This window comes from Labrus mixtus, chromosome 14 (genome assembly GCF_963584025.1).
Source record: "Labrus mixtus chromosome 14, fLabMix1.1, whole genome shotgun sequence".
In the NCBI taxonomy this organism is placed as follows: domain Eukaryota; kingdom Metazoa; phylum Chordata; class Actinopteri; order Labriformes; family Labridae; genus Labrus; species Labrus mixtus.
Genome location: NC_083625.1, coordinates 12,975,283 through 13,000,315, shown reverse-complemented (window position 1 = coordinate 13,000,315; position 25,033 = coordinate 12,975,283). Strand labels below are relative to the sequence as shown.

Genomic DNA, 25,033 nt, shown 5'->3' with positions numbered 1-25,033 from the left:
TGAGAGAGACACGGGAGCTCTGCTAATGACCTGGGCGATGCCTCGGCTGCTTGCCAGGGTCAACCATACTTACAGAAAAATGTTAAGTCACCACTTTCTGTGACATGACTCGGGGCTGTGTGCCAGTGATTAACCAGTTCCTTTTTGCATTTTTGTCTCCACAGGCTACTGCTGATTTTCCTACCCGACAGAGGGTGGCGAGATGATGTCACAGCAAACAAGGCACAGTATTGTCATGGTGAGTAACTGCGGCAACACAGCAGTGTGATTAAACAGCAGACAGGAGGCCGCAGAGTTTGATTGCCTTGTTGTTAACATTGTAGCGAATGTGACGGAGACAGATGATTATCCCTCCCTCAGACACGCTAATAGCTCTCAAATTATTGAGAGCAAGGCTGTTTAGAGGATTTATGACAGATAGTAAGTAGCTGCCACAACTGTTTTCCTTACTATTATTTAAAGACTTTAGGAGAAGTTCAAATTAGAAAAGCAGGTTCCAATTAAAAACAATGGGCTTCTGTTGACCCCCCCCCCCCCCCCCCCACACACACACACACACACACACACACACACACACACACACACAAATACACACAACCCCAGCCGTGGGGTTGTATAAAATGCATTTGCCACCTTATGGCCTGGTTTTAATTGTTCTTCAGTGATACTTCATTAAAATACAAGTGAAAAATGACCATATAGAGAAAAAGAAAGTTGCTTTTTCGGCCCAGTTTGCTATCCAGTTTCAGTTACCTCCATGAAAAAACAACACTTATTATCTTTTCTCTATTTCACCCCACAAACCCACTTTTTTTTTCTCTCCCTATCATCTCCTAGTTTGTTTCCAACATGCCATATAATACTTAAAAAAAGCTGACACCTTTACAAACCTCTTCTCTGTCTTCTCTTTCCGTCTCGCTTCATTTTATCATTGTGTTCCAGCATACCTTGTCTAAAATTGGCTTCATTATTTCTTATTCACACGCTCACAGATGCGATTCTCACTCATTACATAAGCTCCATGTCCTAAAATGTAGCTCACGCTCCTCACCCCATGTTTAATGTATCAGCTCTTGGGACTTATTTGTTTCCTTGTTTTGGCCAGGTGACAGGGCTTGTCTTCACTAAACAGTCACAGCACACACTTATTTGTACCACTTGTGCTTCCCCAAAAGGAAAGATGAGTTGTTATTCAAATTAGTTCTGTTTAATTCATGTTAAGAAAGAACAATGGAGGATAGAAATACTCTTAAGGCAGTGATAGGAAACTACAGTTTAGATACAATCTTTACATTTGCCTGTGGGTTCATCAACAAGCTCCCCTATTGAGGAATCATGACAACAGAAAAAAACTGTTATTCTATGTTTTTTTTGGTTCCTATTATTTTAACTTTTAAACAAGATGGTCTTAAAGGTATGATTTAGGCAACTACTTTTCAACCACTTTAAATAAGTCTCAGAGCTCCCTAAAACACGCCTGTGAATTCTAGCTTGAGATCCACTCTGATCCAGTATTTGACCATGCCTATAAACCCCTCTATTTCAGCCCAACTCAGAACAGGCTGTTTCTGTGTCTGTAGCTTTAAATGTAAATGAGCTGTTTCTGACCACGCCTCTCTGGAAGGGCTTGGGCTTCCTTGCACCATACCCAATTGTTTAAGATGAGAAGGCGGACTCAGCGAGCAGAACAAACACCTAACTGTGGGAGTGTCACCAACTTGGGGCAGAGGTTACTTCCCTTTGTGATGTCATGAAGGGAAAATATCCAAACGGCCTGTTTGAGCACACATTTTCTTAAAGTGGAGCAGGCAAAATACTTAATTTGGGGGGTTTGTAGACAGGCTAGGGACACATATTAATGCTAGAAAATCATGGTAAAGTGTATTTTTCAGAATATGTGACCTGGAAGTACTTCTGACTCATTGAGTTGTGAAGCTCATATGAACACATTTGACACAACATAAACCTGGAGATATGATTTATATTTATTTAATCTCATCTTCTAAGTTCTACATTAGTCCGTTTAAGTTCTAAAAATAGATAAGTCCTCTAATGCAAGATATCCTCATGGTATTTTTTTTATCATAATGGCAAAATCTAGTGGTCTTTACAATTACAACAATATAAATTAAATTCAGATTTGATGGATAAGCTCAGACAAACACTGCGTAAACCAAGACAATCATTGCTCATGGCTTTGTGCTCTTCCAGATTAGAGTTTTGGATCCCTGGTTTTTAAGCTTTCAAATCTAATTAATCAGATTCAACATGCTGAAATGCCCCAAAATACAGCACTGATTTATGCCTGCACATGCTCCCACTAATATCGGTTTCTTTTTTAGAAACCAGAGAAATCGCAAAGCTTTGCCAGAAAAGCACTCCAAGAAAATAACATGCACAGTTATTTTCCCAGTTCAAACATGCTGCCTGGCCTTCAGTTCAGACATGATCGCAGCTACCTCACATGAAGATTAACAAAGAATCCTCTCAGGCAGACTAATGAGGAGTTTTCATTGCAGGTAACACCCTCATAGCTTTGACATGCAATGTACATTTTATCCTATGCTTGACTTACTCATAAAAGGCCTCTGATATGTTAAAGAAGCTATGACATACATTAGCATATGAACAGGGAAAAGACGCTCGGCTCTTTTCATTGACAGGTGAAGTAAAAGGTAAAATGTCAAGTATGACAGTATTTCTTGTGCTTTATTGCCACAATAATAGAAAATTATGTATTAAATGCTTCCTTAGAATTCAGGAAAATGCTTTACACAGTGTCATTTGATTTATGAAAACTGCTTGATCCATTTTGACTGATATTCTGAGATTTGGCCTCTTGTGAAATGTATTAACCCACCAAGAATGCTTCACGGCTGCTCTCGGACTGTTCCACCGCTACTCTCTTTCTTGTGGTTAATTACTTTGAAGCCCTGGGTTGAAGAATATTACACAAGGCTAATAAGCTGAGTCAGACGAATATCTAGGACCCTCGAACAGAACTTTATAACTCTTTATTGCACAATGAGGGCTCGGCCATAAGAGCAACTGCTCCGCTGAGTTGCATCAACTTTGAACTGCTTTGAGCATTGAAGGCAGCTCGGTCCAACTCATCGAGAGGAAACTGTTAGAGTGAGGTAGAGAATACATTCCGTTTAGACTCCATGCAATGTGAGTTTTTTTGTTGATCGCTTGTTGAACACAAACACCATTAACAGAAATATTGTGTATTTTCTAAAATCTGCATACTTGCCCGTCATCTACTTGTGTAGGAGAGCTATCTTACAGTATGAGTAATGCTTCTATACCTGCTTCATGTTTTAAATTAAGCCAGTGCACATTGATCAACATATCAGCACTATGCATCAATGTAAATCCTGCACAAACGTGGTACTTTATTTTACTTTTGTATGTCTACTTCAAAAGACTGCGCATGCACGTGTTGGGATTGAGATTACTGTACAATATGTTTTTTCTTCTCATTTATCAAATACTCTGCTTCTACTTACAGTATAGCAGAGCTGGGTCAACACACAGTTATCTCATAGTATATTACACATTGTGTTCATTCATCTTCAATCTTCAGTGCTCATTGTTACAACTGCCAATTTCCAGAAGCCATTGTTACACAGTGTGATTGATTTTAAAGAATTTTCTTTTCAATTTTTCTTTTGAAAAACTTAAACAACTCTGAGATAATTTAGCCATAACAATGTGTGACACTACTTACAGTGTATGTAGTATAATAAATGCAGATAGATAAAGCAATGATCTGATATTCACATTCTTTGATACTGATAAAGTAATACTTGAAAGTTTAAAAATATTAATAAATTAGTGGTAGTATTAGAAGTAGTGCTGTTTTAAGTAGCAGAACAACCAGTAGGTTTTGTCAAGTAAGTATCTGATGAACACCTGCACCTTCAGACAAATCTCAAACCATACCCTAGTCAAAATAGAACCTAGGGCTCAGAAACATAGACCTAACTTTAGTCTGCTCTATACTTTTAGATAAGAAATGTGGTTCCAATGAAAGTTGCATAAGCAGAAGTCAAGAATAACACAAACCTTAAATCACTGCATGAATGAGATGAAATTTGAACTGCTTTAGTATTGGCTGAACATCCTCTTTTCTCCATTTCTTTTTAATCGTTGCATCTCTCTAACCCATGACCTCCATCTTTTCCTACTGGCAACTCATCTCAAAAACAAGAGCTAACAACAACCTCACTTATTTACATCCACTGGCTCTCCCCAGCTTTCATCTCTTTTTCAAATTAGATGGCTTTAATCGTGTAGTCAATATATTCAAGTGCCCTAGTTAATCATCCTGAAACTCATCTTACAACCACTGTTGTGCTATGGAACGGTTTGCGATCATTAAAAAGACAACAGGATTAGCTTTAGTAACCTCTGCTCTCTAAGTTTAAGTTGAGTAAGTGGGCTGCCTTCTCTTCCATATTGAACATTATTCTGTTTGCCGACCTTCAGTCACTGCCTTCAATCCATATTCCCGTTCGCTTCATGGTGTGTGTGTCCCCAAAAAAATGGAACAAACATCTATCCTGTACACTGAGAGGACTGACAATCTGACATTACCACAAAGACGACAAGAAAATCAATTTCTCCAAATCTGGGCTGCTCTGCTTTGCACCACAGGCGCTCTTTTATATGCAGGTGGTGGTCGATGGGGAGGAAAACAAGAGCCTTATTTTCCCAGAGCAATATCTTCTCCTATGGCCTATCACCAGTTCCTGTTTTCAGGTTTTAATTACTGGCTTATTAGACTGTCAACTAAGAAAGAGATCCAGAGAGAGAGAGAGAGAGAGAGAGAGAGAAAGAGCGAGGAAAGAGGGGTAGAAAATAGGGCACAGGAATACACCGGGCTTGGAAAAAAAAAAGAAGATATTTTTCCCGAGTGGAGACGGTGTAGAGTGGGAAGAGTGGGGGGGGGGGGGGGGGGTTGTGTGGAGCAGACACTGAATGTGAATGCCTTTAGTGTATAGGGCGGGATGGTGTGTGTGCGTAGAGAATGGGGGAGGAGCGTAAATTGGTATTTAACTTCACAAAAGGAGGATTCTGGCTGAGTCAGAGCTTTTTTCCTCCCATACCTGCCCATCACAACTATCACCTAGAAGCAAAGGGGGCAAACACACCAGAAAGAGAGAAGGGGCTGAAAGAGAAAGATTAGAGACAGCAGCTTTTATATCAACAACGTTTAGTGCATTGTTTCCGCACTTCTTAACCTTTTTCCTTCACCAAAAATGACTGAAAGTCCTCTGATAAATAGCTGCAAGGTATTACAACTGGGATCAAATTACCATTTTCATATTCAGCCGTATAAAGTCGTGGATTACAGATTATGCAGCAGTTGTGTTGTATTTCATTTTACCCTGTGTCTGATTTTAATATTTTTCATCAAATATTGATTGGATAGGCTTTGAATTAAATGCATCATACAACAAAGCATCTGCGAAAAGCTTCATATAAAATATACAAAAGACTTGTGATGTGATCCATGGAATGAATATTTGGTCCGCCTCCATATGGTTCTGCATATCTCTCTTTACATATCGGTGATCTATTCTGAGGATGAAGTGTTACTCATCAAAACAATTTATGCACTCCAAACCGGAATAATTTCACACACTATGCTCCAGAGTTTGCAGGTGTTTCATTTGATCAGGGATGCGATGTCTCCGCAACAATAAAAAAAGAATTGGGATGTTTAGCTGTTATTGCTTTTTGTCTCCCTCCATCTTTTTTCTTGATTAAACCAGGCGGGTGGTGACAAGCATTCTTGTCTCGGTGGCATCATTTTTTTTGATAACATTTTCCCTTTAATTTGCTTTGGATTTCTATTAAACTTTTTATTTGATGTGACCGTTACAACGGCGGCATTTGGGGCTTTCGCAAACCTCCTAACGCCAAGACAATATTGCCACACGCATGTCCCAGTCCTCTTTTAAGTGGATTTGCTTCAAGGAACAGCGTTTCTGCTTGGTGGTGCTGTGACATCACATATTCATGAAACTAAATGAATCCTTACTTACTTCTGAAATAACACCTCAATGTCACAACAACCGTTTTACAGTTCTTTCCTTCTACAACTACTCTGTTTTTAAGACCAAAAATCTGAAAAATAAGAATGGAGAAATGGAAGCTCCACTTTGGTGGGATAAAAATCGTTTCACATCCTAAGGACTCCATCTTTTTCATGTGAATCTTTTCCCTTCCGTTATGTTGCTGCAGCAGAACTGTATTTATTCTTGTTGTGCGTAAGAGTGTGTAGGAGTGCAGCTGAGGATTAAATTATGGTCTTAGTCTCCATCCATAGCCCTGAGTGCCTAAAGATAGCAAAACAACGCACTCTGCCATGCTATAAGGGAAATCCGTTGGCTTGTCATAGAGTGACTGTGCTTACATGAGCGTTTTATATATATATATATATATATATATATATATATATACGTATATGTGTGTGGTTTTTTGCTGACTGTTTCCGCTCATCGGGTCACTTCCTTTCAACCACAATGCCTCCAGATTCGCCACATCAAAGACTCATCTGCAAACTGTGGAGCTCTGTAATCGGGAGAGGGCCACTGATGTGTCCCTAGGCTTTCTCCACTCAAACTGAATCACACAGGCGGGCGCACACAGACAACAGGGCTGCACGCCATGGCTTTTGGAAGGTCACTCTAAGAATAGCTTTCAATACATAAAAAAAGGCCAGAACCAGCGGAGAGCACACTGAAACGAGCATGCAGGCAAATGGACACACAGGAGCATGCATTGATGCATGGGCACAGGCGCAGACCTAAGCACTCCGAATGCTATCTAATGCACATAGATATGTAGCACTAGCTGATGCACATAGCGTACATGGACATGGAATCAACTATCTCACATCTTACTAAAAGAAAACCACTGCCTGCTGGGAGAGGGATGCTGGTTGCAAAGACAGAAAAGAAAGACAGCACATGGCATCAATTCCCTCGAAGCTTAGAAGGAGAAGCTTCTTGCTATGCTTTTTTAAGATCATTTACTCCTCGTGCTCTAGAAAGATGGTTAACGACTGCAGATAGATCTGTGAGACAACATCTGATAGTTCATGAAAATGCAGCACACTGGCTACATTATTTAGTGGCTTAAGACAAAGAGACTAAAACTCATCACTCATTCATCTTAGTTCCACCATCACAATTTATCTCCTGTTACCTCCTCTTTATCAATCAAATATTTGCAATCGACTACAAGAAAACATCCATTCACTTGAAAAACACGAAACATGATTGTTTAAAAAAAATATTTTTTAGTGATAAAGTTAAATGTTCAAAAAGTGCTATGAAATTAAATATCACAGAGACTGTGATAAATACAAACCAGTATCCCAATGTTTTACCATATATTTTTAAAACTAGCATTACTAGCATTAGCCCCTTAACAGTTAGATTTCATGAAATGACAGATAATGCCTTAGTATCTGTATTTTGTTACATTATTATGTTGTTGAATTATTAACCTATCAACTTTAATTTCAGCTCTATCTTGTATTTATTAACAACCTCTCTACTGTAAACAGATCAAATGTTGATCATGGTTGTTTTCAGTTTATTAAAAATAAAAAGCTCTGCGATCGGGATAGCAAATTTTAAATCCAAGTCACTACAGCGCTAAGAAATGAAATGTGTCATTTTTTTGAAACAAACCCTCTTCTAGTTTTGTTATCATTTGAAAACTAACAGTGATCTAACCGGAGTTGAAGTTTATGAGTGTTGCTTTGATTGTAAGTCAGACTAATGTCCTCAAAATAAAACATCAATTACATTAAACCCATCATTTCATTCCCATCCCCCTTCTCTATCATGTGCCTGCTCCTCTTCCTCCTCCTCTGTTCTCTCTCTTCCTCTCTGCCCTCGTCTGCACTCTGATGATCATCCCTGAACTCCAGCCTGGCAGATGGGTGGGAACACAGCTCCCAGCATCAAGCTGAACCAAGCCACTGAGGGGTTAACTTCAAGCAACGTCAGCTGTGCACCTAGTGCTCGGCTGTCCCACATTCACCTCCTCTCTATCTCTTTGAGATTCTCTGTATTCTGCCCGCTGCTTGTCATAGAACAGTGATATATATATATATATATATATATATATATATATATATAGTCTAGCCATGTGATTGTGTGTGTGTGCGTTTGTAAGTTCAGGTATAGGCTTCCAGGCAGTGCAGGCAGTCCTGATGTGAAGTGACATGTTAAGAGAGCAAGTCTTTGGACACAGGCTGAGGGAGGGAAGAGAGAATAAATAAAAACAGACATCGCCTTTATAAAAAAAACTACAGCACCACTGCATCAAGGCAGCAGATGGCATCTAACTGCCCCAGCACCCCTTTACTTAAGGTATCTCTCGATTGTTCTATAGTCATGCAGTATTTTGTATTCAATATGCAAACAGATGATGAATACAGATATATTAACTTGGGAGAACAGAACTGAGACAAGCTAAGCCTAGGAGACATCGCCTTGTCTCATGGTATGAAAGAGAAGCTCTACTTCACACTATTTGCTTCAGTCGTCAGGATCGGGCCAATTCACCTGTCTGCTTCGCTTACGTTTACGCATCCCTCTGCTGCCTCACCTGACCCGTTTCATCTCGCTTTCACTGATGGTGATGCAGCATAGCGCTTGAACCTAAAAAAAGAGTAAAATAACAGTATCTAACTTTAGCCTTACAGTGGCAGGGCAAAGACACAGAACCCTTTAGCTGGCAGGGATTCAGTGTCTTGCTCCTGAACAATGCAGTGATGTACGCAGCAGAAGGAGAGTTTGGCCCCAGGGTCGTCTGGTTGGAGGACGGTCTCACAGCTCAGTGCTCGGTATAGCAACCAAGATTAGAAAGTGCAGCATTGTTCCGAGCATCATTCACAGGTCAGTGTACTTAAGATATATATATATATAACCAATATTTGAACTATTTAACACAAATGTGCACCCTTTATAGTTTAAAACGACCTTATCAAAGTGTGGATCACAGCATGAGAAAACATATACGCACACATTTTTTTGGATATAACTTAAATGAATGTTTGCCCTTAAATATAAATGCTATAGGATACAGTCAGGAATTATATTCAAAAGAATTACAAACATAGGTCAAACAAGATTCTTTGCCCACTGACTGCAGGAAGAAATGTAAAAGTGCAGATTAATTTCTTATCTTAAAAGCACCAGACTGTAGTGCTAAAAAGGCAGAAAGGTGATTGTCGAGAACACACTGCGTGATCGCAGTAGTGCACCGGAATGATCTAAATCACTAGTAAAAGTGTGTTCATTAGAATATGTCCACACTTAAAATGCAAAATAGGATCTCACAATGACACAGCATTTTAAGAAAAACTTGCCCATTTCCAGCACACTAACTACACGACAAGTGCTCGAGATGACTGCGTAATTATGAGGCCCTAACTGACTGCTTTTTGAGACAGATGTTGTGTTCATGAATCACGAAGCAGGTCAGATACCCAAACTGACTGCAAAATGAGACAAGAGGTCTCTTAGCCACAGTCAAGGTTCTCTGCTCTGACAAGAGAGCAGATGGCTGTTGGTGGGAATAACAAACCAGATCAGAGAGAGAGAAATAGAGAGAGAGAGGACGCTGCAAATTCTCCACTCCAGCTCATCCGCCTACGCAGATTGCCTTTTCATGTTGTCTCTTGAAAACTGTTTTGATTAAAACAAAAAGAACATTTTTTTTTCTAAATCACCTTGCAACGGTGCAGTTCAAGCATTTGGTTGCACAATGCACATGTTCTGTACATGCCAAAATACTCCCTGCCTCCCTGAGCCGTGTGAGCCTTACGTAGAAGTGACACTCCAGAATTGGGGCGAATTATAGAACGACTGGGTGAACTCAGTTACTCCCATAGCTGTGATGTGTTCGAGTGCATACGAGCGTGTTTCTGTGTGTTTTGGCCCCAGCTCAGTGTATTGGCCACCCATGAAAATAATTTCACTTTCATCTATGTAACTACATTAAACTAGTGCTGTGATTTTTTGGATTAAATTATATAAGATCCCTGATACAGGAAACATACAGCTTAGTGCAACTTCATACAAAACAAAACAAACACAACTCACAGGACTGACAACCATCATTTCTGCCATGAGTTTTAGACTTTTTAATGAGGTTAAACTGTCAAAGTAGTAAACACAGTGTTACCTTACAATGACAGCAGCTTTCTCCCTCAGCAAACACTCCAAAAACAATATCTACGCCATCTCCTTTGTTACTCCTCCAGGGTAAGAAAAAGTATTTCATGAGTACCACAGCTACCAAAACACTGTATGTCAATTCAGAAAGTAGGCTGAACATTCATTTCCATGTATGCCATAAAGCTGGACCTGCATCACAATGTAAAGCACCCTTGACGATTTCAAAAAGCATCAAAAGCTGAGCAGAAGTCCTTTCACTCCACTACGCCTCCTTATTACCGCTTGCAGGATGTGCTTCTCTCTAAACAGGCTTTTAATGTGAAAGGAAAGCAATACACTAAACGACTAGACATGCTGAGCTGCAAATCATCGTAAGAATAATGACCCCTGTGCAAATGTCTGATACAATAACTTTACTTTCTGTAGCCTCTCAGCCCACAGTATATTCCAAACAGATGGAGCACAGCCAAAAAAAACATCCCCTGCTGATCAATACGCACATAACGGAGAGATTAGGATACATTGAATAACTCGTTTTAAAAAGGAGATTGAGTTGAAGCAAAAAGTGAACAGATTGCAACCTTCACCCTGTTATTTGTAGAGGATATATATCTGCTTTTCCATTTTAAAAAAAGAACATTTTACACATAAATATAGCAGAAATCAAGTATATTGTATGTAAATGTCTCTCTGAGTCATGACTGTCTGCAATGACTGAGAAGCATGAGTCCCGCTGGATGTGTTGTTGTCAGCGCTGTGTTTACATCATGTACACATGGACGGGACGGCCGGCTCCTCCTCATGTCTATAAAATCTGTTTTAGTCAAGGACTGGAGAAACGAGAATAACATACTCACTGTTTATCATAATGTCATGTAAGCGTTTTTAGATCACGGTCATTCTGTGTAAATGTACATGCAATGTGAAGCTACAAGATAACTAAAGAGCAATCTACTGGATCAAAAAGTTGCACATTCTCCCTTTAATGAATTATAATGTTGTAAGTTGTGCCCATATGAATACCGACAATGGCTTCATATCAAAGTGTAGTAACAGTAGGCTATATTATGGTTCCTGTACAAGTACAATAGACTCTCATTTTAAATTAAAGCAGCTGCGCTAGTGAGAACAAACTCTCTTTTGGCCAAAGTTGATCTCTGCAATAGTTTTTCTTGGAGTCACACCACAGAGACGTGAAAAAATATTAACAATTAATTGGAAAGCATTAAATATGTTCCTCACTGACATCTCATGAATATAAAGACAAATAAACATGTGCATGGAAACATGGTTATGGCCCTGTCACTGGGAAAGCAGCTGTTCGTCCTCAAGCAGTCCATTCCTGCACCATTTGAATGGAATCCAGCCAGCTTTTGATTAAACTAATGGATGAATTATGCACATCCCCCAGCTTACAATTATGTAAAAAAAAAAAAAAAGGCTACAATTGTCTAGTCACTAGCGGTTATTTCAACAATTTTATGTGGAGGATCAGTGTGCCTGTACTAATTTGAGACATGCAAAGTGATCGATGCGAATATGTTCCATCAGGTAATTTGTACTGCTTAATGTCTCATCTCTCCCTCCAATCTAACTAAAATAAATTGATTCAAAGTATAATCGTATTCCATAAATCAGATCTTTTCAATAAGATTTATTCTAGAGTCCCTCCAACAGGCAGCTTCACAGCGAAGATTTGGATTAGTGGTTCTAAACTGTACTGAAGGTCCTGGTACAATCTAAACACCCTCAGGAAGAGTTAAAATAAGCAGTAAAGATATTACAACCATCAGACATTCGACATTCCTTCTTAAAGAGTCAGACTTTTAGACACGAGGAACAGTTTATGATCAAAGAATTCTAAAACAAAAAAGGTGTTTTTCATGAGGGACAAACAATAACTGACAACCCTTTGAAAAACGTTTGTATGAAAAGAAAATACATAGAGGGCCCTATATAAACTATGCAGTGTGTGGTTTTAAGTACATGGTAGAATAGCATTAATTACTGCACATAGGTTTTAATAAATGTCTTGTTTTAATATTCATAGGTGTGTTTCAGGTATTATTTCTAAGCATACAATGTTTTTTTCCTCATTCTCTTTAAAGCCTGCCTGGTTTATTGCTTTTTTTTTCTCTCTAATACTTCGTGTTGTAACCTTGAGCAAAACATTCAAACCAATCAGTCAACAGAGATGCTGTGACTGTTCACAAATCAGACTTTAAAGGTGAAGGGACATTTCCAGAGAGTCAATGAAAGACTAATCCTATTTTGTGATGTGTTTAGAGTCCCAGGCATGCGCGGTGCAGCCTTATGATAATATTAATATTCCCTCTTGGACTTTCATTTATACAATTCTACTTTATCATCACATTAGGATGGTTCCACCTGCACGCTGCTTCCTCCATCAGATTAAATCTATCAAGCACGGCAGGAGTGTTGTGTCATGCAACACCCATAGAGGCCCTATTTGGTTGCAGCAATCATGTGTTCCCGAGATCACTTCACACATGACTGAAAAAAAAAGAAAAGAAACTTGAGCAATGCGACACGCAGGATGTCACTGGTGAAGCACATGTGTTTTCAGTCAGTGTGTGCTGACTAAGTGAGACGTTTAAAGAGATGAGGGTTTATTGGGAAAAAAGAACAGCTTGTGTTCTTACCTGAGACAGTCCTGACAATCTCTGTGGTGTTCCTCAGGCCAACGAAGGAGAACTGGTAGAGCCTCCAGGAGCGAATGTCCCCGACCTCGACTGAGCTCCTCTTCCACTTGTACACAATCTCCTCTCTGGGGTAGCCATCTGAGAGGGAAAGAACAGGGGTTACACAAGGAGAGGAGAGGAGAGAGGAGAGGAGAGGAGAGGAGAGGAGAGGAGAGGAGAGGAGAGGAGAGAGGAGAGAGGAGAGAGGAGAGGAGAGGAGAGAGGAGAGAGGAGAGGAGAGGAGTGGAGAGGGGAAAAAGGTTAAAGGATTTTCCAAGACTCACATTCCTCTCTTTTGGAAAAATCTCAAGACCCTAAGTGTTGGGTATTCAAACAAACCATAGAGCACTATGTGTTTTCTTTCAGTGTAATCTGTATACCAACAACGTCAGCAAGCTAGTGTGTAAACAAACTGCATCATTAAACAATGATTATATAACAGACATGAGCACAAAATGTGGAAAAAATATCTAGTCCATCTGTGGGGAAAAAGCGTGCTCTCTGTAGTCCTGATTTGACTTCAAAACAACAATTACTAGATTGATCCAATGCTAGCTATGGGTTTAGTAATTCTATTACCTCAAGAGGCTGCTCTCTGCTTGTGAGATTCATGACAACGATTTAACATGTTTGATAGTGATTCAATTAGAGGAGCAAATGCATTATCATCATTAAATCGTGTTCGTTAGCGTTGAGATTTTGTCTTGTATCAAAGATAAAAAAAAAATAGCCATAGTTGACCTTCTTTTAAACTAATAAAAAATACAATAGAGAACTGGCCTCCTGCTCCTGTGAATGGACCTGACTAAATCTCTCCCACTGCAGGTGTAAAGACCGACTGTAATGATCTTCAGCTCCTTTCAGTTGCAGTCTGCAGTCTGGTGCTCGGTAATGATGAGCTGTGTGCAGCCGGTGAGGGAGGGAGTGGCTTGAATAATGCACACATGAAACTTCCTCGGTGCAAACTTTAAATGGCTCTACGACTAAAGTGCTCTCAGACATCCAGTAATACTAAACCTTAGAGAGGCAGGGGATGGAAGGATCTACCCTGTTTGCCACATTATGCTCAGCCAGACACACATCACTGCCTGGACCTCTTATTGATTCAAGTGTCCTGCCGGGAAGCGAGACAAAACGTCCCAAATTCACTTTGGAAAATAGCTCTGCTCTTGTCAAAACAGTGTCTTTAATTAAAACATCAAAAAAGGATATACATTTATAAGAAACTGGATATATAACTTAATCACATGGATCTCTAAGTCATTCTATCACTCAAAACAGTTTCATCAAATCACGAGTCCCGCAGACAGTCCAAGGAGCAAAAGAGGTTGAACTAGAAATCTTCAATTCTTTGTATCTGTGTGTGGCACGTGCTGAGACAATATGCCACGTGATAAATTTGCAGCGCACTGCTCTGCCTACTGCCTCTGGAGCTCATGTTGCTGTACATCAAGCGGTGTTCAAAGTTCTTCAAACATCCACGGCTTCTCATCACATTTTAAATCGTTGCCTCTGTTCCATTTTTAGGCCTGCTACCCCCTTGGTTTCTCTTTTTTCTTGTTTCTCTGGAGCTATTTAAGAAGCATACTCTCTGGAGAATATCCCACGGTGCATCTCTCTGTGGGTCTATAGCGGCCTCATTAGCATAACTTAGTGCCCCCCCCCCCCCCCCCAACCACTCGGCACACGCAGGAACTGACTCATTTGGACTCCTGTCACTTTTTTGAAATGTCTTTTGTAGCAGTATTGATAAAATGTAGGGGAATCAATCAGTGCTTTGCCTTTGGTCACGTTGGCAATGAAACATCTATTATTAAAACCCTTTGCTGAGTGCCAGAGCATAATATGAATGAATGGTTTTATAAATGTTTCTGTTCACATCTTATTGTAACACATAAATACATATTAATAATCAAGAAGAGAGCTCTTCTCAGACGGAAATAACGTTTGAGTTCTGTGTGAGCATTTTATTCTGAACATATCTCACATGCATATGTGCATAAATCTCTTCAACCTATACATACATATTAATACTACTTTTTTCCACAGGATTATATTGGCCTTAAGGGCGTCCTAAAAAAAAAAAAAACATAGAATGAATACCTCCATGTTGCCTGTTGCATAATTAATCCCTATGTGATGTCTTTGTTGTGTTGCTTGGCTCATACGTTGCTTTTTATGGCAAAGTATGAGCACACACCAACAGTGTGGCCAACACACCAACACTGTGGCCGCGTTTGTTTGAGAGTGAAAGTGAGGCAGAGGGGGGAGGAGTAAGATGTGGGGTGTCACCATATGGCCAAACTTACAGCTTGAAAACTCCAGGGGACACGAGTGCTCATCCATTGGGAAGTTGTTCAGTTTAAGCTGGCACTCGGCGTCGATTGTCAACCTGCAGGGACACAATATTTACATTTACTGACTCAGTTGCTTTGAATGTACATCAGTATTTAAATATGTTAAAATAAATACCAGTATATCACAAACGATTAGGCTAAGTTAGCAAGTGGAACAGAAAAGTCAGAATTAAACCTCTAACCTCATTGGTATTGACAGCAATATTATTCATTAGAAATTCACTCAGCTAATTTGATGTTTTTCACAGCAATGCGCCCGTTGTCTTCTTCTCACACTTGAGGGACTTTGAAGGCAAAGTCATTAAACTTCTCCTTAATGAGAGAATGACCTTAAACGACTCTACCCATCCATGCCCGCGCCATTGTCATGTATCATTGTCCTCCCAATCACAGCGGCCATCCTAATTAACCAGTTGTTACGTTCTGAGTTCCTTAACAAATTAATGAAGTGGAAAGGTAGTGTTCTGCATAGGAGAACATCCATCACAGCTCGATTGAGTCCAGAAGAGTTCACCTTCTCTCATATTACCACTGATTATATACCGTGGTCGGTCGGTGTAAATGTCTGCTGAATATATGATCTCATGCTAAACACCATAATAAGCACACTTAATAACTGCCTTTGAATAATCCTCCTGTTGATACATTACAAGTGCTTTTTTTCTTCAACATTTTACACCAAAGGAACATCAATGAGGGCGAGTGATGTTGTATAAATATCAACATGGCTGTGTTTCAGTCATTCAGATTCAGATTCAGGTATGAGGCCACATATTGAAGTCTGAAAATACTCATAACCGTGCTCGTATTCAGTACAACAGCACAACATCAAGTGTGAAATTGCTTTAAAAGCTAAAAATAGACGTTCACAGCAATAAGTTACAACAGATCATTGTTTTGTTTAACATTTTCTACACCAGCACTGCTAGTTCTGCAACTGCATAGGCACTGGACTGTTGCCAAGCATTACCAACATTTTCCTGCACTGCTGCCTTTTTGTGTAATTCTACACGTTACCTCAGACCAGCTACTGTGCATCTAAATTATTTCTTAACTTAAAGGTACCATCTTGATTAATCTAGACACAGGCAGTTTGCTGTTATCTTCATTTATGGTATGCAGAACACCTGAGACTGAGTAATACACATGTTAAAAAGTCCCAGAGCTGTTGTACTCTATATCAGTACTCATGGGATGCTTCATGTCCAATTAGATTACCTGCTTAGAATTAACTGTTAAAAAATTACAAATAACTTTGCAGCCATGTGGTTCTTGGGAAACCAATTACTTCAATTTTTGACCTCTTACAGCAAGAATGGACCACTAGACAACCTGGTAATATTTAAGAGGCCTTTCTATTTAGATATGTTTACAGAAAAGAGCTTCACATGCATAATACACAACCAAAGTGATAAATATATATATCAAAAGTATTCCCTCTAAGCCAAATAGTCCGTGCAGGGTAACCTTTAAAAACATTAGTTAAGGGCAATGTAGTTCCAGTGTCCCCTTGTTACTGACTACTGCTTTATTCAAGGTTCCTACTGGCTAATTAATGTCAAATTAAAAATGCAGAAATTTAAAATGGCCTAGGGCCTTTTCTGGATAATCAGAGCCATGAATCATTAATACAGATAGGCTGTAAAGTGTTTGGTACTTCTACAAGCCTACGTGGCTAATTGTGGTGGATTCCAATTTGAGCATGAATCACCTTTGTGACATGCAACTGATTATAATGCATTTCAAATGCTGCAAAGTTATTAGTTTTAGGTCCAGTAAAAACATACAAATAGTTGGGGCGAGCGTGGTGGCTGGTTGTATTTTTTTTTTTTACCAGATCTGTATTAACATGAGCTTTCTCTTATCATGTTGCATTAAAAAAGGTGCAACATGGCTCAGGAAATAATTACTGACAATTCAAACTTTTTTGTGTAATTAAATAGAAATAACTATAGGCGAAGAACTCCCAGCCTCACAATCACTCACAGAGCGAGTCATAAAAATATAAGATGTACCTAAACCGGTGATATTACTAACTCTTCTCATGCAACCCGCATGTTTTACCTGAGAGTGTACAGTATCCGACCATCGTTCCAAATTCGAAGCATGCGATTGGGCGTGGTGATCCAGTGGGCGTCGGCCTTCTTCGAGTTGCGGAAAAAAGTGTCTGGGATCCAAATCTTCCCGACCATGTTGCTGTTGAGACGCAGAACCTTCATTGTGTGGTTGAATTTTAATCTTCTGTCGTACCAAGTCTGGGCAAAAAAGATGTCGATGGTGTATTCCTGAGGAATGATAAAAACACAGTTTTACCAGAATGCTTATGTTGAACTTCAGTCTTAAAGCTGAATGAAACATATGATATGAAAGTCTCTGTTTGTGAGGAAAAAAACCTTGCAAACATTATTGTTTGCAACTAGAGCTGTCAACAATCTGTGGCTTGTAACTAAGATGCAATGAGATCAGATTAAATGTGGGCTGCAAAAGCACGCTCTGTTTCTTCTGTCTATGCCAAAGGAAACTAAATTCTGTAACACATTTGTAGGCACATTTCCTCCGACAAGATGGTGTCTACTCAGGCCAACAAGTCCCTTTCTCCCTGCTAAAGAGTTCTGTTGAAAAAAGACCGTCTTGGCGCCCTCGACCTGAAAATTAAATGTTCAACGGGGCAATTAATAATTCCCCTTGTTTGGCTGAAGTATTATCTAACCTCATAACCCGCTGCCTTGGCAGCACTTCGTCCTGAGCCTGACAAAACCTTTTGTCTGCTATTCAGCCCCTGTGAGAGCTGCACTAAAACGTACATATGAGGGATGAAAACAGGGGCGATAGATGCCTGGGCAGAATTGAAGAGCTAAGAGTGAAAGGTGAGATGCTGTATAGTGTGAAACAGGAAGGAAAAAAAGGGCATTGAATGAGAGGAAGCTATCAGTCTTTCTTATTTATTTTGTTATTTGGAATGGTTGAGCCCTGCGGTTCAAAGTGGAGTACAGCAGGGGAGAGGAAAAAAATCAGGGGATTTGTGTGCAAGAGGGCATAGAGGCATTAACTTCCTGACAAAGCTTAGCCCAACAATAAAGCCTAAATCCATGCCAAAGAGTCCAAAACAAGATTTGAAAAACAACATTTTCAGCAGGCAACATTCCCATCCCATCCCCTTCCTCCAATAAAACACAGAGTGACAGTTCAAATGAAACAATGAGAGAAAGGCAGAATGCCTAAGGACCCTCATCTGGGCCCTGTGCTGACTGAGATAAACATCTCCTTTTTTTCCTGTTTAACCTATATTCACTCTTGGATCTCCACAGAATCAACCTACCATCCTTCGATTCATTTAAGAACTGCCTGCCTCAACAAAGCATTCATTTATGATTCTGTTTCTTCTTCAGAAACACACTGTTCCACCTCTCCCTCTCTCATATGACTTTCAAAGATTTCCAACGCACAATTAAAATTTCAAAGTTGTGTTCATGCCTTGATGCTCCTTGGAAAGTCCTCCAACCTCAATGCATTTCTTATGTCATAGAGTGACAGCAATGGCCCCGTCACTCTGATTATATATGAATGTGAAGCAATCACTGCAAAAAACACATTTTCTAACTGATCACATCAATGTGTCTTCTCCTACTTCACTGTGATTGCCGTTATTTTGAGTGGGTGTTTTAGCTAAGACTTAGTGAAATGGAACGCCACCACCATGTAGAGCAGACTGCGCTGCAGAATTACAATAGAAGTGGGTTCACAGCGGGAATATGCAGCAGAAAACAAAGACACATTAAACGAGCTGTTGTGAGAGTTTTCTAATCCTTCTTTCTTCTATAAGCATTCTTTGCTCTGCACTGTAAGATGACCTATTCCAACCTGAGTTGGATGCCACTGCGGTTTGACAAAGTTTATTCCATAGCATTCCCTGAGCTTTGTGAAGTAGTGTTCAAGACCATTTAAGAAAAATATAAGCTATAATTAAAAAATAAAAACATTAGGCAGGCACTCTCTACATGAATCTCACAGCTTAAATTCAGAATTTACGATATTTTCAACTCTCCAATTGTTATTTTAATAGGACAGTGAATTGAGATTTGGAAGCTGTCACTGTCAAAATATCCAGTTCTCCCACTCCTACTGGCTGCAATAAATGTGGATTTCTAAAAAAGTAACATATCTTATTCTTCACAGAGGTCGATATAAGCTAGACTAGCTTATAAGAACTTTAACAATAAATGAGATGTCAACTTTTTTATTTTTAAATGTATTTCACTGCAGCATATTAACTCATATGCAAGTAACAACATACAGAAATGGTCAAAAGCTCACAGAAATCTACCTTTAAACTAGACCTAAAGAAAATCCCAAACTGTAACATTTATTTGAACAAATAAAAATAATTTGAACAGGTAACACTTCCGATTTTAGCTGATTCAATCCTTGGCCACAACAAAGTGAGAACATCTCTGTGTTTGCCAACACACACAGCCTTTGCAAATATGCTGCTTGGAGATCTGGCCTGATTCTTTTGGGAAAAACAACTGGCTGACTGTTAAATATAATTATTTTTGAAATATGAGTGGTTGTATGCAAGCTATATGCATTGCAGTGTTTCCCACAGCACTTCTAACAGCAGCTTGTTACAAAGAGCTGTGTACGCGGTTACTAGATGTAACTCCATTTCTATGAGTATGTGTGTAGCCCTCTAACGGGCTTCCCTATTGGTTTGGTAACAAATATTGTCATTGAAATTATGCAGCTTTTCATATTACAGTCAGTACAGTTGTACTGAGAAGTTTTTTTCTTAATAAAAAGGGAGTTCATGTTTATCAAACTGCTTGTATTATTATATGTAATTTTTTAGGCAGATGGGGGTGGGGGTAATCATGTCACGAGTGTAAATTTTGTGTTTTTGTGTTTAATTCACCACCACCACCACCCTTGCTGACGAGCCAGCTCCCACCTCAACTGCAGAATTACCTTGGGGAAACACTGCATTGAATGTACCACCTTAATGCACAGTGGTGCAAAGCTTGGTGCAGTACTTAAGCAGCTGATTGACACTCAAGTGTTGCCATACTACAAGGGCAGTGGGGAACTATAGTGATTACGTGGACCAACCAATCTGCCTTAACAGCAAGCTTCTGCCCTGCTGAAGTGTACTTGAACAAGGCACTAAGTCCCTGTCAGCTCCAGAAATTCTCTGGATCACTGTACAATGACCTCACTGAGGATGGATGGAAAATGATCAACGCAGAATTGGGAAGTTATGTTTCTTAAGCAATTTCAGGCTAATTATTAATAAGAATGAAGGCACACTGTATCATATTTCGTATTTCGTACTTACCATATTGATGGCATTTACTGGCCCGATGCTGTTGACAAACATATCCGTGTGGATCACCGTGGGTTTGACTGCAAAGAAGCATAATAAAACCAATTAGAAAGATAAGCAGTTGCACAACAGGTATGAAAACTTATTTTTCAGTTTTGTATGTGGCATCATTATGGTGGACCAAAAAGAGGGAAATGACACACTAGGGAGGAAGGTGGGGTTTATGGCATTGAGGAAAAGAAAGTTCGAAGTATTTTACAGTACAGTTATTACAGTAACACTTCATGAATTGTTGTGAATGATTGAAGGTGTAATTCAGTTTTAGATTTTCTGATGGTTGGTTGCTGCAGCCTGGTCTGCAACACAGACATAACCAGGGAGTATTATTGATCTTTTCTACCTTATTGTAAGGCAAGACATCCACTCTATTAGCATTATCTACTGTAATTTGCTTAAATCGAAATGAGCCAACTTTTCTGTAACAGGATTTCACCACTCCTTAAATACATCAGATAAAGCTAATAAAATGAAAACGCCATTGTAGGCTTGCAGATTAGATCAGAGCCTAAAGAGCCATTTTCGTCTTCATACAAGCTTCCTGTCCATGACAGAGAACCTCGCAGTCCGTCTGTATTTACGACTGAACTCCTGACCCATTTACCAAGATACTTGTGTTTCCTCTGCAACATCCGATCTGTGCTTTTTTCTTCTATGTGGGCTCCTCTTTATGGCCAAATAGTTACTCTCTTTTCTCAAAAAACTTGCTGGAGCCTGGCACTCCCTCAGAGACACACTTTTAAATGAATCCCTCCTCTTGAAACTTCCGTCTTCAAAGATTTAAGAAGGGATAAAAATGATGTTGAGCCCAAAACAGACCACCAAATAATAAAACACTTCACACTGGAGCACCGGCTACATTGGAAAAACATATTTACTGTATAACCCAAGACCATTCGATTGAGGGAATTTATGTAGCCAAAATGAGATGTTTGCTTTTTCACAACTATTATTGAAAAATGTGTGCTAATTCACCTACATGTTGGGGCAAATGTCCACTACCATGCATGTTGCTCTTGGTGTCGGCCAGTTTATTGTGAGATGAATTGACAGAGCATGAACGCCCTTCTAAACCAACTTGAATCAGCTTCTACACTTTGCTATCTACTGCATACACTCATTGATGACTGGATATTACATATGATAGTCAGGTCTGGACTTTACCGTCCTCCAGGCTTGGTATGGGAGCTATAGGGGGAGCACGGGCTGGACAGTAAGAGTGAATGCAGGTTTGCATCAATTTTTGATGTCACCCAAAGGTATACATGTATGTGCATCACAATCTTAACCCTACACACCCTTTAAATGCATGAAAACACACAGCACAGACATTCACACAAGCCCATATACAATGTTATTTCTGGTTTTTACTTCATTTCGGGCAGTTATGTATCGCTTTTAACCAAATATCAGTAAGTGGTTATGAATACTAGTGCATGTTTTTTCATTGGCATCATTAGAATATATTTGGACAGAAAATGTGATACATAAAATAAGTAATCCTGGACTGGATTATAAGTCAAATCACTAACCAAGTTATGGACATGGCATAAAAACACATTTTGTGTCCTATTTGCAGCCAAGTGGAAGGTGGATGTGTTTCATAAATGCACAAGAAGATGCCAAAGAAACATTTTTTTTGGAGGTGCCAGTGAACATTAAGTGGCTCTGCAAAAATATCTTACTGGCTCTCAGAGACAACATTTAAGATGCCAACAAGCCCGCCCAGGCACCCTGGTAAAAATCTGGTTTAATCAGCTTGTAGACTCAAACCATATGCATCACCTAAAATCATGAATAAATTAACTCTGTTAGAATGAATGTATGTCCTTAGTGCTATGTTTCACATCTGTGAGTGCTTTGAAACAATGTATTCATTTGTTGGAAGGCAATAACCTTGATCAATGCCATGGATGTTGTATGGCTGAACACTTAAGGGTTTTCAGAATCCCTGCCCCCCTCTCTTCCTCTCTCACTGTCTCTGTCCTATTTGCTTGGATTTCAGACTTACAGTAGACTCAAGGGGCATTCAAATTAAATGAGCATCACAATGGACTTCAAAGGGAGACAGTGGCACAATCAGCAAAGAATCTAAAGCCACAGCATTTCAGCGCTCTGAGGAGAGGAAGAGAAACTTCTCTCTGCATTGGTGTGGTTGCTAGGTTGATTGGTTGGTGGATCAGATGACAGTATAGCCAGCTAATTATAACCCCTCTGTAGCTGTGTAACTTGGCAGCAGCTGGAAGACCAGCGCTGCGAGAGAGAGAGAGAGAGAGCGAGATCATAACGCGTTTGAAGATGATGGTTAAGACGGTGGCAGCCGGCCGCCCAGCTACGCGGAAGCTCTCTGGGTTGAAGCTGCACCTCAAAGCAGATCTGAGCTGCTCTTGAATTTATAGCACAACCTCGTCTGAAGCCTTAAGAATACAGATGATGCCCTTCATGAAACGTGATCAGTATATGGGAGAAAAATAACGCTGAGTGTTACAGGTTCACTCATCTGCTTTCATCTTGTGCCATCACTGCAGTCTATTTATTAGTCATTATCTTAAACTGCATGAGGTCAATCCCCTGCAGTGGATCCTCAGGCTAGGTGTTTTTTCCTCATTTCTAGTGATTTGCATTATTTGTGGTTGGGAAACCAGTGAACAATTGTTTTTTGGCTGATGGAGCTGGTGATGAAGTAGTACATTTACTCTGACTTTTGACAGTGAAGAGCATTGACAACGACCCAAACCACATTCTGAATTGTAATAAAATGCAATAAATGCAAAAAAAGACACAAAAAGGCTTAGTCTGGCTCCATAGCATGACAATCTAATTGAAATTCAGTTAAATAAGTACAAGAGTCTTTTCACATTATATAAAATAAGTGTGTTATAGGGTGTCATTGTGTTTTTTTGTTCTAAGGAGCCCTTTGTAACTATTGGTCTGGTGCAGGTTGTTTATTTCACTTTGATTCCCACTTCAGGTCTTTGTACTCCTTTACTTTATATAAGACTACCTTCAGGCGAACAAGGAACATGTAAAATGGCTCAAATGTAGCCCTGTGACATTGCAGGATTAAAATAGGCCATCTTCTCAATGTAGCCTTGCCATTTGCAGTATTAATGCAGCACTAGCCAGGACCTCTAAAGTGACTGAAGAAGCAATCTACTGCCAGCCAAGAGAGTAGCATATCTTCATTGTTCCTTAGCGGTATGTGTCACATCCAGAATACAGCCAGTTCCCAGTACAATACTGCCCATGAATCAAGTTTGCAAGGGTACTGAATATCTCCCTGTTCTGTTCTTGCAGATGGACGTGACAGGCTTTAGGATATATATGCACTTGTGTAGACAAGTGGAGGCCTGCCCAGCTGCTGTCCGTCAAAGTGAAGGGAGTAAGCTTCCTGTCTACCTCTCACATTGGCAAGACAAGGCTTTTAGCAGGACAATGATGGACAGCTATCAAGGCCATAAAACATACATGTTCATAAACACATACTTATAAGTCAGTCAGAACACAACAATAATGAATGGGATGGACACAGACAGACACACAAGGACACTGTGTTGCCCAGCAGGCAGTAATAATAAACTGTGAATCCTGTGAATATTAAAGCCTCTCTGGGTTCAGTTTCTGCAGCTCAACTGCAGTGAGTATGAGCAGGCAATCCAGCTGGACTACCATTTTCATTTCATGCCATTAAAAAGTCATTATTTCTTATCATTTTGCAATTTGCAGCAGAGACATTCAAAAAATGGATCAGGTGGAAGGACTAACATTATTACTGGCTACCTCCTGGTGAGGAATAGTTCAAAGTCACAAGTAGGTTTGAAGCCTTGGCTTTGAAGTCCTGCCGTATTCCTCTGCCTTAAACACTAAAAGTTAAGCAGATTTACAGAAATAATGGATGACTTAAATGGTAGTGATTAACTACTTTGAAAAAATCTTCACACCATTTAAACACAAACATATCGGTGTGCCTCCGATTCTTTATTCCTCCTACTAGGGTTTCAGTTTGGGGATCTTTCAATTTTTACACCCAGACACGTTTTATGTTTGCCTTTTGAGAAGTAAGTTACAGCATAAATGGTATTACTAGCTACAGATGATACTCTCTGGTAATGTGCTAAACCAGCAAAAGCCAGATTCAGCACAAAAGGCAGTACACCTTTTTGTACATTTTGGTGCAGGGTGACTTGCTGCTCCCTGAATGATTCCAAATGTTTGTGATGTTGACTAATAATACTGTGTTGACATTTGAGTCCGGGAGGAATTGATTCTCAGCCATCAGGTTAGAGTTCAGTAGAGAATAGATTGGTGTTGAAGTGTTTTCTTTTTTAAAATCAGCTTAATGATGAACAGATCCTTGATCCAAACCCTGTTTGCTTCAGTCATTGTCAT

At 39.7% G+C, this 25,033-nt stretch overlaps 1 protein-coding gene across 4 annotated transcripts in view; it reads right to left on the bottom strand.

Annotated features, from left to right (window-relative positions):
- Positions 1-25,033, bottom strand: part of gabrg2 (gamma-aminobutyric acid type A receptor subunit gamma2) — a 48,571-nt gene that overhangs the window by 14,089 nt on the left and 9,449 nt on the right. For all 4 annotated transcript variants that reach the window (XM_061055146.1, XM_061055147.1, XM_061055148.1 and 1 more), the window contains exons 3-6: positions 20,600-20,667; positions 17,332-17,552; positions 15,220-15,302; positions 12,872-13,009 (exon numbers count right to left, since the gene is read on the bottom strand). In XM_061055146.1, the coding sequence (XP_060911129.1) occupies positions 12,872-13,009; positions 15,220-15,302; positions 17,332-17,552; positions 20,600-20,667 (510 nt within the window). The remainder of the gene's footprint in view (positions 1-12,871; positions 13,010-15,219; positions 15,303-17,331; positions 17,553-20,599; positions 20,668-25,033) is intronic.